The 14,810-nt window shown below is 49.9% G+C and overlaps 1 protein-coding gene across 1 annotated transcript in view; it reads left to right on the top strand.

The window, feature by feature from the left end:
* The first annotated feature begins 5,672 nt into the window (after window positions 1–5,672).
* The window catches only part of DDRGK1 (DDRGK domain containing 1), a 39,987-nt gene continuing 30,849 nt past the window's right edge, over window positions 5,673–14,810 (top strand). The window contains exons 1-2 of the mRNA XM_081877214.1: window positions 5,673–5,821; window positions 11,761–11,922. Of these exons, the coding sequence (XP_081733340.1) occupies window positions 5,734–5,821; window positions 11,761–11,922 (250 nt within the window). The 5' untranslated portion in view covers window positions 5,673–5,733. The remainder of the gene's footprint in view (window positions 5,822–11,760; window positions 11,923–14,810) is intronic.

Below are 14,810 nucleotides of genomic sequence, written 5' to 3'. Positions count from 1 at the left end.
CCGGCCTCCCGAAACGGATGCTGCTGCATCTTACCTGGGTAGCGTTGGGTGGCACAGGCGACGTCAATCTAGTGCTCATGCCAATGTTCCCAGGAAGCCCCGACCTCACCACCCCCATTCTGCCATTGTGGGGAAATCTCCCACCAAGGGCCCCGGCTGTGTATTTTCTGGGGCACAGGAAGTAAACAGGCATCTGATCAGGAATTGCCCCTGAGATATACTCAGAGTCGCAAAGTGATTTCATGCTCTTTATTCAGCTCATAGTGGTGAGGAGGAAGAATGAAAGTCCCCTCAAAGTATCTGCTTATATACATTATTTACACAATGGGCTGCACATGATTGGCTAATTCCGGAATTCTACTGTAGGCTAATCAGGTTGTGGATTCACTTCTATCTGCAGCATGATTGGGTGGTTCCTGCCGACCAATCATACTGCTGCATTGTTCTAGGACCAATCAGACTGCTGCATTCTGAATCCTAGTGTTCTAGGACCAATCAGACTCCTGCAATTTGGATCCTATTGTTCTAGGACCAATCAGACTGCTGCAGTTTGGATCCTATTCAACTCAGTACATAACACCCCTCCCCTCTAAGTTCCAGTCCTGCCTGGGAGGTCACATTCATAGTCCTCAAGGTACGCCGGCGGCCTGCGTGTGCGTTGCGGCCTGGGGTGTTCCCTGGTCCGGGGTTTAGGTTCTGGCTCATGTTCCAAGGATGCTGGCTGTGATGGGGCTTTTTGGTCTGGCGCAACCGGCTCGCTCAGTCATGGTTCTGGTTCCGGTGTCCTTTCGGCCTTGCGGGTCCTCTCTGTATTTACTGATTCTGCCTCTCCTGCTGGCCCCTCCTGTTCTATGGGCCTCACTGCCCCACTGTTCCCTTGGGACTCCTCTGATCTGTCCTCCTCCTGATTTTCTCCTGAGAATCGTCGCCATATCTGGTCACAGTGGTGGCACTAGCATTGCCCCCCATCCGTTAACACCTCGTACGACACGGGGCCAGTGACTCTGGTGACTGTGGCAGCTACCCATGCTGGGCCTGCCCCAAAATTCTTTGCGTACACTGGGTCATGGGCCTTGAAGGTCCGGGGGTTCCTGCCTTCCCCCACCACTACATCATCCTGAGCTCTATCGGGGTGAAGGCGGTCCAATCTGATTGCAAGGCGCCGACCCATTAGTAGTTCGGCGGGGCTCCGGCCAGTCGTTGAGCTGGGGGTGCTGTGCTGTGCTGTGCTAGAAGGAATGTGGCAAGGCGGTACTCCCAATCCCCTTGTGTCATGCGGCGAAGGGTGTCCTTGGTGGTCCGCACCATGCGTTCTGCTTGGCCATTGATGGCAGGGTGGAATGGCGCTGAACGGATGTGGCGGATGGCGTTCTGCACTGTGAAAGTTTGGAATTCTCCTGACATAAATGCGGTCCCATTGTCTGAGACGAGAGTGTCAGGGAGACCGTGGGTAGCAAACAGCCTGCGTAGTACCCAGATGGCTGCGGACGTAGAAGTGGACGGTACCAGTGCGACTTCCAGCCATTTGGTGTAGGAGTCCACCACTATGAAGAATGTTTTCCCCTGAAAGGGGCCAGCGAAGTCCACATGCAGGCGTGACCATGGTGCTCGGGCAGACTCCCAGGACTAGACTGGGGCCCTTGGGGGATCCGGGCAGGATTCTTGGCAGGCCTGGCAGTGTTTGACCCAGGCATCTATCTCTCCGTCGATCCCCGGCCACCACACATAACTCCTGGCAAGGGCCTTCATTCTTACTACCCCTGGGTGTGTCTCATGTAGGGCTGTGAGGACCCTTTTGCGGAGGGGCTAGGGAACAACAACCCTGCTTCCCCATAACAGGCACCCCTTGTGGGCCGACAGTTCATGTTTGCTGGTTGTGTAGCCGGCGAATTCTGGCCCGGGGCTGCTGCTGGGCCATCCCCTCCACACCCAGTCCAGGACCCAGGAGATGACCCTGTCTTTCTTGGAATGGTGTGCCAATTCTTGTGCCTGAATGGGGCGGTCGGGAAGCAGCTCCAGGCTCATAACCTCTTGTGCAGGTGCTGGGTCGGGGCCTGTTTCCGGTAGTGGTAGCCTGCTGAGGGCGTCCGCATGGCCCATCGCCTTCCCAGGGCGGTGAATCAGTGCATACTGGTAGCTGGCAAGGAAAATTGTCCACCTGAGGACGCGAGGAGACAGCACTTGGGGGGTCTGCTTTTGGGGGGCAAACAAGCCAAGCAACAGCTTGTGGTCAGTCACCACGGTGAAGGGCCGCCCGTACAAGAAATCATGGAATTTTTTTACTCCCTTCACGATTGCCAGACCCTCCTTGTCGATTTGCGAGTAGTTCCGCTCGGTTGCGTTGAGTGTCTGGGGAAAGTATGCCACCGGTACCTCTCTTCCATCCGGGAGTTGGTGTCCCAGGACAGTGCCAATGCCATAGGGTGAGGCGTCGCATTCTAGCACCACCGGCAGCCTCTCGTCGAAGTGTGCCAAGACCGAGTTTGAGACAAGCAAGTCCTTGACTGCCTGGAATGCAGCCTCCTGGTACTGGCCCCACACCCAAGGGGCCCGCTTGTCCAGGAGTCTGTGTAGGGCCTCCGCTACCGCCGCCTTGTGGGGAAGGAAGGAATGGTAAAAGTTCAATAGTCCCAAGAAGGCCTGAAGTTCAGTCTTGCTCTTGGGCGCTGGGGCATCACAAATGGCCCGTACCTTGTCCCCAGTCGGGTGGACCCCTTCTGCATCCACCATAAATCCCAGAAAGTCCACCTGAGGCACTCCTAGTAGACATTTTTCCCGCTTCACCTTGAGACCCACCGTCTGGAAATGGTGCAGAACGGTGCAGAGGCGGTCCTCAAACTCCTCTGGTGTAGGCCCGGCAATCAACACATCATCGAAGAAGGGGGTGACACCAGGAATCCCTTTAAGGAGAGAGTCCATTAGATTCTGGAATATGCCTGGTGCCACACTGACACCGAATTGCAGCCACTTTACCCTGAACGCTCCTCTGTGCATCACAATCGTCTGTGCCTCTGCTGTGGTCTCATCTACTGGCAGCTGTTGATATGCTTGGGCCAAGTCCAGCTTGCCAAAAATTTTCGACCCAGCCAGGGTGGCAAGGACATGGCTGACCACTGGCACTGGGTATGCGTGGGCCGTGAGGGCCTTGTTTATGGTACATTTGTAGTCTGCGCAGATGCGGACCGAACCATTAGGCTTGACAGGTGTGATGATTGGGGTTTCCCCGGTGATGGCTAGCCCCAGTGGTCCAAACCATGCCAATCCCAGTAAGCTAATGTAGGGGCCCTTGACCACAAGCAAGTCCAGTTGCCGCGTCTGCCCTCGATATTGCACCCTGAAGGTCCCCACCCCCATTGTGGGGACCTTACGTTTCTGGAAGTCCCGGAGGGTGAATGGGGCCGGCCTGAGTTTGGGACCCCCAGTAGGACACAATTTCCTTAAGGTCCTTGCCGAGATTATGGATAGAGTTGAACCCGTGTCAAGCTCCATCCGGCACGGGGGCCCCTCTATCTGTACCTCTACATAAATTTTCTCTACGTTGGGGTGGGGCAACTGGTATACCTAGAAGTCCGTGAGCTCCGTCGAGTTGCCTTGGTGCGTTGGACCCCGGGACCTGGGGCTCTTGGATTGGTCATCTGATGCCTGGCGTCAGGTGGGCCGAGCCCGACACACCCAGGCGATGCGTCCCAATTTTCTGCACACCCTGCACTCTGCGTTGCGGAAACGGCAGGTCCTCCTCTCGTGACTTTCCCCGCAGCTCGCGCAGTTCCCTCCTTCTTGGCGAGGCAGCTGTGGTATGTGGGCTGCTTGAGTGCGCTGCTGTACTCGGTGCACCTCCTCCCTGTCAGATCCTGAGTCGTCGGTGAGGTCTTCGTGGTGGACCCTCGGTTGGGACGGCAGGCTCAGCCGTGCCTCTTGCATCGACCTCTCGGCAGCTTCCGTTGCCAGGGCCTCCTCCAGAGCGACCTGGAACGTTAGGTCCTTCTTAGCGTTGAGGCGTCGTTGCAGCTTCGCATCCTTCAGGCCACTGACGAGGCGGTCACGAAGCATGTTCTCCAACTCTGAGAAGTTGCAGAACCGGCGGCTTGGCGGAGAGAGGTCACAAACCCAGTTATGGTTTCCCCAGGGGCTTGCCGCTTTGTGTAGAAGGCATTTCGACGAGCCACCACTGAGGGCTGTGGCGAAAAGTGCCCCTTCAGCTGTTCCATTATTGTTTTGTATGGAACAGTAGCGACATCTTCGGGTGCAAGGAGAGCCCAGGTGATTTCAAACGTCTCCTCTCCGCAGACGCTGAAGAATGTCGCCCTCTTCTTGGCGTCTTCTTCGTCGGTGACCCCTTTGGCTTCTAGGAGGAAGGTGAAACGGGAGGCGTACGCTTCCCAGTCTTCAGATGCTGGGTTGAACGGCGAGAAGCTGCTGTTGGTTGCCATTCTGAGTTCCTTGTGTAACCCGAGGTACCATTATAATAATATTAAACTACCCTGATTATTGTAGGAAAATGCATCTTAATCCAGCCTTTCCATTGAAATCTCTGGTGAAATCTCTGGTACAGTGGTACCTTGGGTTGCAGACACTTCAGGTTACAGACTCCGCTAACCCAGAAATAGTACCTTGGGTTAAGAACTTTGCTTCAGGATGAGAACAGAAATCATGCAGCGGCAGCGGGAGGCCCCATTAGCTAAAGTGGTGCTTCAGGTTAAGAACAGTTTCAGGTTAAGAACGGACCTCCGGAATGAATTAAGTTCTTAACCTGAGGTACCACTGTATGTAAGAATGCAGCCAGACCCCCAAACTGCTAAGAACCAGCTTAGGAGGAAACTAGTGATGACTGTTAAAGTAAAAACAAAAAAACCCACACAACCCCAGTGGTACCTCGGGTTACAGACGCTTCAGGTTACAGACTCCGCTAACCCAGAAATAGTACCTCAGATTAAGAAATTATTAACTATCTACAGGAAACGGTGCAAGGAACAGATTTGCAAAAGACGTTGGTACCCTGAATGGTAAGAATATGCAATTCTGTCCCCACTACCTTTTCTAGCGCACTTGCAAGGGCAACCTTTGTCCCCATCAGAGGTCTATGGAGCTTCTATGGAGCATCTTTGGAACTGCAGCGACATCTAGTGGCCAGACAAGGAAATTGCAGGAACACTATTATTTGTGTGGAGGAATACACGGGCAGCCGCAGCTTAATGCCCTCCAGGTGTTTTGGACTACAACTCCCATCAGCCACAGCGTACCTGAAGAGGCAAGACCCAACCCGCCCCACACCCACTGCTCAGCAGGCAGCTACTTAGCCAGCCCCTCGGGTCCATTTTTTTTTTTTAAAAAGGACCCTATCTTTAAAAAGCTACAGAAAGCGGCACCGTCACAGAAAGTGCCGGCGCTGGAGTCCATTTAGGCCTTGGCCTGCTTTTCAATCGGAAAGGGAGGGGAAACTTGGCACTTTCCAAGCAGGCATCCTCACTAGCCAGCTATAACAACTGCCAGGCGGGGTCCTCTCCAGTTGCTAGGTTACGCCGCGGGAGAACGCCCCTAGCGCTTCGTCGGAAAGCTTCGTCGGCGGTTGGCTCTGGACCCGCCCCTCTCTCCGAACGGTGGGCGTGGTTTGCTTTCCCGAGCCGCGCCGAACCACGTCGCCTCTGCCGGGCTCGCTCTGGATTGGCCGGGCTCCTCTCGGCGTCGGAGGGAGGGAGGGGCGTGGCCAAAAGGGGCGGAGCTTGCGAGGCGAAGATGGACCCGGTGCTTTACGTCTTGGCAGCGACGCTGCTGGCGGCGCTTCTCGTCTTCGTCAGCCGCGTCAGGGGACAGGCGCGCGCGGGTAGGACGAGGGGGGGGGGAGAGTTCTCTACCTGGTCCGTGGGGGGGGGGCGGAATCTCCCACCTGCTTGGAAAGGGGGGGGGGAAGGTTGTGGGAAAGAGAAGCCTGGGGGGGGGGTCCTAATATGTAGATTAGATTAGATATTATGTAATAATATAGTATATAGTATAAAATAATATCTATAATATTATATTTGACAACATCTTTTAAGAGCTTTGTCCCCTTGGGGTGGGTGTCTAAATAAGACCGCCTCTGAGCATGTGCAGAGTGCCTCTTCCTTTCCTCCCAACCCAGAATCATAGAATCATAGAGTTGGAAGAGACCACAAGGGCCATCGAGTCCAACCCCCTGCCAAGCAGGAAACACCATCAGAGCACTCCTGACATATGGTTGTCAAGCCTCTGCTTCAAGACCTCCAAAGAAGGAGACTCCACCACACTCCTTGGCAGCAAATTCCACTGTCCAACAGCTCTTACTGTCAGGAAGTTCTTCCTAATGTTTAGGTGGAATCTTCTTTCTTGTAGTTTGGAGCCATTGCTCCGTGTCCGCTTCTCTGGAGCAGCAGAAAACAACCTTTCTCCCTCCTCTATGTGACATCCTTTTATATATTTGAACATGGCTATCATATCACCCCTTAACCTCCTCTTCTCCAGGCTAAACATGCCCAGCTCCCTTAGCCGTTCCTCATAAGGCATCGTTTCCAGGCCTTTGACCATTTTGGTTGCCCTCCTCTGGACACGTTCCAGTTTGTCAGTGTCCTTCTTGAACTGTGGTGCCCAGAACTGGACACAGTACTCCAGGTGAGGTCTGACCAGAGCAGAATACAGTGGCACTATTACTTCCCTTGATCTAGATGCAATACTCCTATTGATGCAGCCCAGAATTGCATTGGCTTTTTTAGCTGCCGCATCACACTGTTGGCTCATGTCAAGTTTTGTGGTCAACCAAGACTCCTAGATCCTTTTCACATGTACTGCTCTCAAGCCAGGTGTCACCCATCTTGTATTTGTGCCTCTCATTTTTTTTGCCCAAGTGCAATACTTTACATTTCTCCCTGTTAAAATTCATCTTGTTTGTTTGGGCCCAGTTCTCTAATCTGTCAAGGTCAGTAATCTGATACTCATTCCCCAGCCCCAGAAGCTGCATTTCACTTCCTGGTGCAACCCAGTCAGATGGGTGGCTGCATATTATTATTATTAGTGCTTTTTTCTATAAAAAAAAATTAGAATTTTTCATTTTCCTACTCATATTGAAACACTGCTGCTCAATGAGGCCAAACTTAGATTCACAAAATGTTTAGGGGGATGTGTACCCCTGCATTCCCCCCCCCCAGCAAAAAAAAAGAAAAAAGCATTGATTGTTTTTGTTACTATTCTTGCTTCTGCTACCGAATGCTGTGTGCTGTATCGATGAGTTTTGTCCTGCATTTCAGGTCTCCTCTCTCTGCCAAGTTATGGCCATGCTGTTAGTATGCAACAGATTGTAATGGATTGCTTGTTTTCAGCGCCAGATTTTTTTAAAAAATAAAATAACATCGTGCACCACTCGCCCCGTCCTGTCCTGTATTTTGCCAGAACAAAGGTGGCAACCCGACACACAGAGTGCCTCACACAGGATGGAGTCGGCCCATTACATTATTATTATTATTATTATTATTATTATTATTATTATTTATTAAATTTGCATACCACCCATCATCCAAAGATCTCGGTGTGCTTCACAACGTAAAATTACAAGATGAAAACAAAATCTGCCTAGTAGTCTGATACCTTATAGGGGTAGGTGATGTGGTGTCTGCCCAATGTTGGCAGACTGCAGCTCCTGCCATCCCTAGTTGCTAGCCAGGAGCCACTGGGCTTTTGGAGTCTGGTAGCATCTGGAGAGCACCACGTTGGCAACAGCGCCTGGATAATGAGCACGAGTTGTTCCTGGACTTAGCTGGAGAAGCTTGGCTTCTTTGGATAAAGCATATACTGACCCGCAGTCCCATTTTTCTGGCATTGCTGACCTAGGTAGGCTGTGCCAGAGTCTGTTTTTTTTGCATACCCTGTGTCTCTTTGCCTCCTGGAAAGAGTGACTCTAACCATGTGCAGAGTGCCTTTCCTTCATTGCTACCCTGGAGGTAATTTCAGCATCACATTTTTGAGGAGGCACAAACAAATGAGATGGGGAAACTTTTCCTGGCCCCAGACTTCTGATTGTCGATATTAAGCATTTAAGGAGTGATTCCTTGGCACTTCAATCCAGATCAATGCAAAATGTTGGCTGTGGCTGCCACCTCAGAAATTAAAAAATAACCACCCTTATTAGATACACACATGCGTGCACTTTGGGTTCTGCTGTATTTGAGAGCACATCAATCAGGTATTTAGATCATCTGCTCCTGTTGTCCCGAGATGAGCCTTTTTAAGCAATTGCACCCGGAACCATAAAGAGGTGCACCATACCAGGCGCCCAGTATTTGAACTCTGTGCACAGAGGCCAAAAGTGACTTCTAGTCATTTCTGCAGGGGTTACTATACGTCTGACATCCTTTCTGCATGGCACTTCTTTTTTTTTTTTTTTAATGATATTTATTAAAATTTCCAATAACAACATGTAAATACAAACAACAACAACAAAAACATACATAAACAAAAAACAACAAGTATAATTTCGAGCCTTATTTTCTCAACCTATTTTCCCCGACTTCCTCATACCTCCCCGTTCTGTATTCTATTTTCATTATCCAATCAGTAAATCCATTCCCTTATTTCCCAAAGTTTTTTGATCAATTCCATTCCTTTTCTTAATCAACATCTCTGAACACCATATTTCTGCATGGCACTTCAAGGCAGATCATTAATGACGTCTGAGGCATCATCCACGTCAGCAGACTTGACATTTCGCAAGCCAAGGAAGGCTGAGTTGGGTATTTGAATCTGAGGTGTTGCAGGATGTGGTGCAGCGGGGGGCGGGGGGGAGATAACTGCACAATTGCACAACTCTGTGTGTCTTGGACAATTCTGTGCGCGCACACACAACCCTGACTCTCCATCTTTACACTCTTGACATAGTGCAGGTGGGTCTTACACAATGTGTCTTGGCGGTAGCATCTTTTCTCTCCCCTTTTTGTTTTAACATCAAGGCTGCAGGAGAGTTCAGTTCAACTTTGTGATTGGGGGGGGGGGCGCAGCGGCAAGCCAACAAAGTTTCTATGTTGCTGTTCTTATTTGGATATTTCCATGAAGCACATGCAAAATAGAATTTAAAAAATCATGTGGTCCTTTATCCACATCCTGGCAGTGTGTATCTGTGAAGGATAAATAATTTGCACACAGAAATTTCTGTAGTTTTGTGCGAGTGTTGGAATTTCACTCTGGGGCTACCATTTTCATTCCCTTTTAATATCCGATTCTAGCAGGGGTTTTTACTATCAGTCCTTTTATAGTGTGCCCAACGGCCAACAAAGCTGAATATTATCTGAACAACAAATTGTAAAACATCAGAAAAAATAGGTAATAAAATTATGTGGGGTTTTTTACAGACAAAATGAATATGCAGCAGCTGTACTCCTAGTCTTATTATTATTATAATTATTATTATTAGTAGTAGTAGTAGTATTTCAATACTGCCCTTCATCTGACGATCACAGGGTGGTTTACAATATAAAAACACATACCATAGTAACAAACCAACAAAATACCCCCACCCACACATTTTAAAAGGCCATATTTAATTAGCCATAGGCCTGGGAGAAGAGGAATGCTTTTGCCAGGCACCTAAAGATCTGTAGTGAAGGTATATAAGGCAAGCATTCCAGAAACGGAGCCACTGCAATTAGATGAACTTGAGAAGTTGAATTTAAGTGCAGGTATAACAGGCAGCATTTAGAATTACAGCTGAAGTGCCTAATATACGTGTATATACTGTATATTCTGACCCCATAGCCCAGTTTGCTGTAGAAACCGTTACATTGCTCAGATGAACTTTGTGTGGCTGATCATTAAGGGCACATGGAAAAAGACATTTTCCACTTCCTCAGACCCACACAGTCATGGATGTGTTGCAACAGGTTTTCCTGCCGCATGTTTTGAAATAAGCAAAGTAATACATGCTGCTACCTAAAAGAGCCCCCCTCCTCTTCCCTTAATGGGATGCGGGTGGCGCTGTGGGTAAAACCTCAGCGCCTAGGACTTGCCGATCGCATGGCCAGCGGTTCGAATCCCCCCGGCGGGGTGAGCTCCCGTCGTTCGGTCCCAGCGCCTTCCCACCTAGCAGTTCGAAAGCACCCTTAAGTGCAAGTAGATAAATAGGTACCGCTTTATAGCGGGGAGGTAAAAGGTGTTTCCGTGTGCTGCTCTGGTGCCGGTTCGCCGGAGCAGCGTCGTCACGCTGGCCACGTGACCCGGAAGTGTCTGCGGACAGCGCTGGCTCCCGGCCTCTAGAGTGAGATGAGCGCACAACCCTAGAGTCTGTCAAGACTGGCCCGTACGGGCAGGGGTACCTTTACCTTTACCTTTACCTCTCCCCTTAAGAACCTTAATTCATGAGTCTAAAAATCACCTGACTGCAGCACTCCTTTATTTATTTATTTATTTATGTATTTATTATTATTATTATTATTATTAGTAGTAGTAGTAGTAGTACTTCTCACAAGAGATGAGGCATGCAAGACCCACCTTGCTTTCTGATGGGGCCGGTTCAAAGTGTCTTGTAAATATTACCCCAGCAAGCAGAGGCAGGATTCATCAGTGCAAGGACTTTTGGCTGCATGCCAGAACTGCACTCCTTTTCTCCCTGTGTGCCCCCAAAATCTGTTTTGGGGGCTTCCCCAACAGATTCTGAGAGAGTGCAGAGTGCAGAGAGAAGCTCGGGGCCGGGGCGAGTTCCGCTGCATAAATGGAAGTCCTTGTGCTAATCGAAAAAACACTTAAAATACCACTCTAGGTCTGAAAGCACTGTTGCAATTTGTTCCTTGGGATATCCTGACTTTCTCCAAGAGCATAAAACTCTGAGAAACCTCAGGGCATATTTCAAAATTCCTGGCTTAACGCGGGTGGCGCTGTGGGTTAAACCACAGAGCCTAGGACTTGCTGATCAGAAGGTCGGCGTTTCGAATCCCTGCAACGGGGTGAGCTCCTGTTGTTCGGTCTCTGCCCATGCCAACCTAGCAGTTCGAAAGCACGTCAAAGTGCAAGTAGATAAATAGGTACCGCTCCACCAGGAAGGTAAACGGCGTTTCTGTTTCTGTGCGCTGCTCTAGTTTGCCAGAAGCGGCTTAGTCATGCTGCCACATGACCTGGAAGCTGTACGCCGGCTCCCTCGGCCAATAAAGCGAGATGAGCGCCGCAACCCCAGAGTTGGCCACAACTGGACCTAATGGTCAGGGGTCCCTTTACCTTTACCTTTACTGAATACTTAACATGTCAGCTCTGCCATTGGTTTTCCTGTCTCTAGAGTTGCAGCTAGCAGGGGAAATCAGATTTTCAGATGCATCGCCGTCTCGATCTCTGCTGAGCAATGTTTCTGGGGCATTTGGGTTGCAATCCTGTACAGCAGAAGAGATGAACCTGTTTACCCCCTGACCCGTGAGGTTCGTGGACTCCCAACTCCCATCAGCCCCAGCCAGCAAGGCCAATGGCCTTGATGACGTTGGATGCAGTCGTTCCACAACATCTGGCCGCAGGATTTGCCACACCTGCTACGCACAGTCATCTGAACGCAGTGGGACTTGCTTCTAAGTAGACATGCGTCGGATTGATCTGTGTGTCCTGTGGGTGGTGCCATTGAGCCATGAGTTCAGTACGCATTTAACTCCATGCATAGGGTGCGCCGTTACATTCTTTTCAAAAGCATTTTGTGCACAAATTCCTTAGTAATAGTACTGAACCAAAAGACTCAGTTCTGAATAACCTAGCTGTGGTGGAGACACAATCAAAGATGTCCCCTTTCTCTAGGTGATGAGGAGCACCAGCAGAATGTGGCGGCCGTTGTTGCAGCTGGCAGGCCTCAACCCCACACCAGCGAGCGGGGAGAGGGGATGCCCCGGCGTCGCAGGAACCTGGGGAACCGGGTGCTGGTTCAGAGACGCTCGCAGCAGGCAGAGGATGCGGCAGAAGGTAACCGATGCAAACAGCTTCTCCTTGTCAGATTAGTTTTTGGCTATTTGAAGAGTCTGTTCGACCAATCTCATCCAGCATCCCATCTCCATCCACAGTGGCCAACTAGGACCCATGTTCTCGCTTCTCAAATATCTGTTTATTTCTAGCATTTACACCCCACTTTTTGAAGATCCAAGACAATGCACCACAGCAGTTAAAAAACACTAAAAGTACAGTGGTACCTCGGGTTGAGTACTTAATTCATTCCGGAGGTCCGTTCTTAACCTGAAACTGTTCTTAACCTGAAGCACCACCCAGCAGCTGCATGTGGAGGAGCAGAGACGTGAACCCCGTTCACCAGATTACGAGTCCACTCCTCTTAACCACTACACCACACTGGCACATACACAAAACCTAAAAGTAGCTTTCCATGAAAGGTTTTAATGACCAAGACTCCTGAAGGTCACAACACAAATTAATCCCCTCCTCCACGAATTGCCGGTATGAAAAATAGGCACGCTCAAGTTAACATGGTGGCTGTCATTCAGGGTTGAGACAAAACTATGGCAAATCTAGCTGCTCCTAGAGTCTGACAGCCTTGGTCTAGGACTGAAGTTAGCTGTCCAACTGCTAAGCGCCGCTGCCAATATCCATGGGTGGGTTAGGGTAGCCATTTACGTAATTATGGAATTATGGGGGTTTCAGAACAGATCAAACTACAGTGGTACCTCTGGTTAAGAACTTAATTCGTTCCAAAGGTCCATTCTTAACGTGAAACTGTTCTTAACCTGAAGCACCACATTAGCAAATGGGGCCTCCTGCTACCGCCGCACCACCGGAGCACGATTTCTGTTCTCATCCTGAAGCAAAGTTCTTAACCTGAAGCACTATTTCTGGGTTAATGGAGTCTGTAACCTGAAGCGTAAGTAACCTGAGGTACCACTGTACAGTGATCCAGATTGGACGCTAATGCCAAGTCAAATCGTGACCAAGTGCAAACAAGCAAAGGTCGGAGTACTCAGAGCAGAAATTGCAGCCTCTTTGCTCTTCCCCTTGTGTTGCCATTCTACTGAGACTAAAGCCATGGTTTGGCTTAGCATGAACATCTAAATGCAGGCTTGTGGTTTGCATGAACCCAAGTTTGGACATAACACTAAGCCCAAACCGTGGCTCAGCTCTGGGTAGCGTGGCAGCGGCTGCGATTTCCACCCTTGCGTCTCCGCATGCTTGGTTGTTCACACTAAACCATGGTTTGGTTTAACATTACGTGCTCACTGTTTTACTATGCAACCTAGGACCCATGTACCTACAGGACCATCTCTCCTGGTACGCCCCGCGGAGGACCTTAAGGTCCACAAATGACAACATTTTGGAGGTCCCAGGTCACATGGTGGTTAGATTGGTCTCAACTCGGGCCAGGGCCTTTTCAGTACTGGCCCCGACTTGGTGGAACGCTCTATCACAAGATACTAGGGCTCTGCGGGACTTGACATCTTTCCGCAGGGCCTGCAAGACAGAGCTGTTCTGCCTGGCCTTTGGTTTGGACTCAATCTGACCCTTATGTTGCCCTCCCCTTATGGTCTTGATCTATCGGCTACTTTTAAAATGAGGCTGTATTTTAAATTGTTATTTTTTCCCGTATTATGTTTTTACTGTGATTTTATTGGTGTTAGCTGCCCTGAGCCCGGCTGTGGCTGGGGAGGGCGGGGTATAAATAAATTTTTTTATTATTATTATTATTACTACTACTACTATGCCAGTAAAATTGCAAACAGCACTAAATCTGGAAAACAAAAGCAGCTGAGCCAGCTGACGAATAGCAGTATTCTAGGAATATCGCCTCCAGATTCATGATAGATCATCTAAAAACAGGCAGCTTTCAGATAGCACTGGGGCCATTTTCTGGTTTGGCCACAACTGTGTAGCAGGCTATAATCTATGCCGGAGTTTGCATGTGGGATAGGAAACGGATGGGGAACTTCAGACCTGGGGGACCAAATGCAGCCTTCCATATCTCTGTGTTTTGCTCTTGCAATTCTCCCCAGGCCACATGCCTCAGCCACACCCTCTTCCCTAGGCCACACCCCCTCACCTGCTTTGCCTCACATCCTCCTTGGGTGGTTTTGCCTGGCTGGCAAGTGCCCTTGAGCCCTGGCCATGCTTCTTGTTTCTCTGGGTGGAAGATAGAGAGGGTGCATGGGAAAGTGGGTTCAAAATGGCCCACCGTAGAAAGCTACATTTTAAATTATTATTATTATTATTTATTTATACCCCACCCATTTTGCTGGGTTTCCCCAGCCACTCTGGGTGACTTCCAACAGAACACTAAAATCCAATAACCTATTAAACATTAAAAGCTTCCCTAAACAAGGCTGCCTTCAGATGTCTTCTAAAAGTTTGGTAATCATTTTTCTCTTTGACATCTGGTGGGAGGGCGTTCCACAGGGCGGGTGCCACTACCAAGAAGGCCCTCTGCCTGCTTCCCTGTAACTTGGCTTCTCACAGTGAGGGAACCACCAGAAGGCCCTCGGAGCTGGACCTCAGTGTCCGGGCAGAACAATGGGGGTGGAGACGCTCCTTCAGGTATACTGGACCGAGGCCGTTTAGGGCTTTAAAGGCACATATTCCTTCCTTCACCCTGCCATGTGGCCCCCTGGAAGTGTTCCTCCAATGGAATTGCGGCCCTCAGGCTGGGAAAAAAGATTTCCCTGCTCCAGAGATGGGAGATGGTGGCTCCCAGCATATACATAGAGTCAGTGAGAGCAGTTCCATGGGGAGAGAGCCATGGGTTAAGGTAGATCAGAAGCCATACATTATGTTGGTAATTCCACACTGAGAAGTCCTTGCCACTGCTGCCAGCTTGCCACACGGCCTGGAATAATTCCGTTGGTGGGAACTTGCACAAC

This window comes from Podarcis erhardii (genome assembly GCF_964252035.2).
Source record: "Podarcis erhardii genome assembly, chromosome: 9".
Lineage (NCBI taxonomy): Eukaryota > Metazoa > Chordata > Lepidosauria > Squamata > Lacertidae > Podarcis > Podarcis erhardii.
Note: the sequence above shows the minus strand (reverse complement) of the source record. Positions and strands in the feature narration are given on the sequence as shown.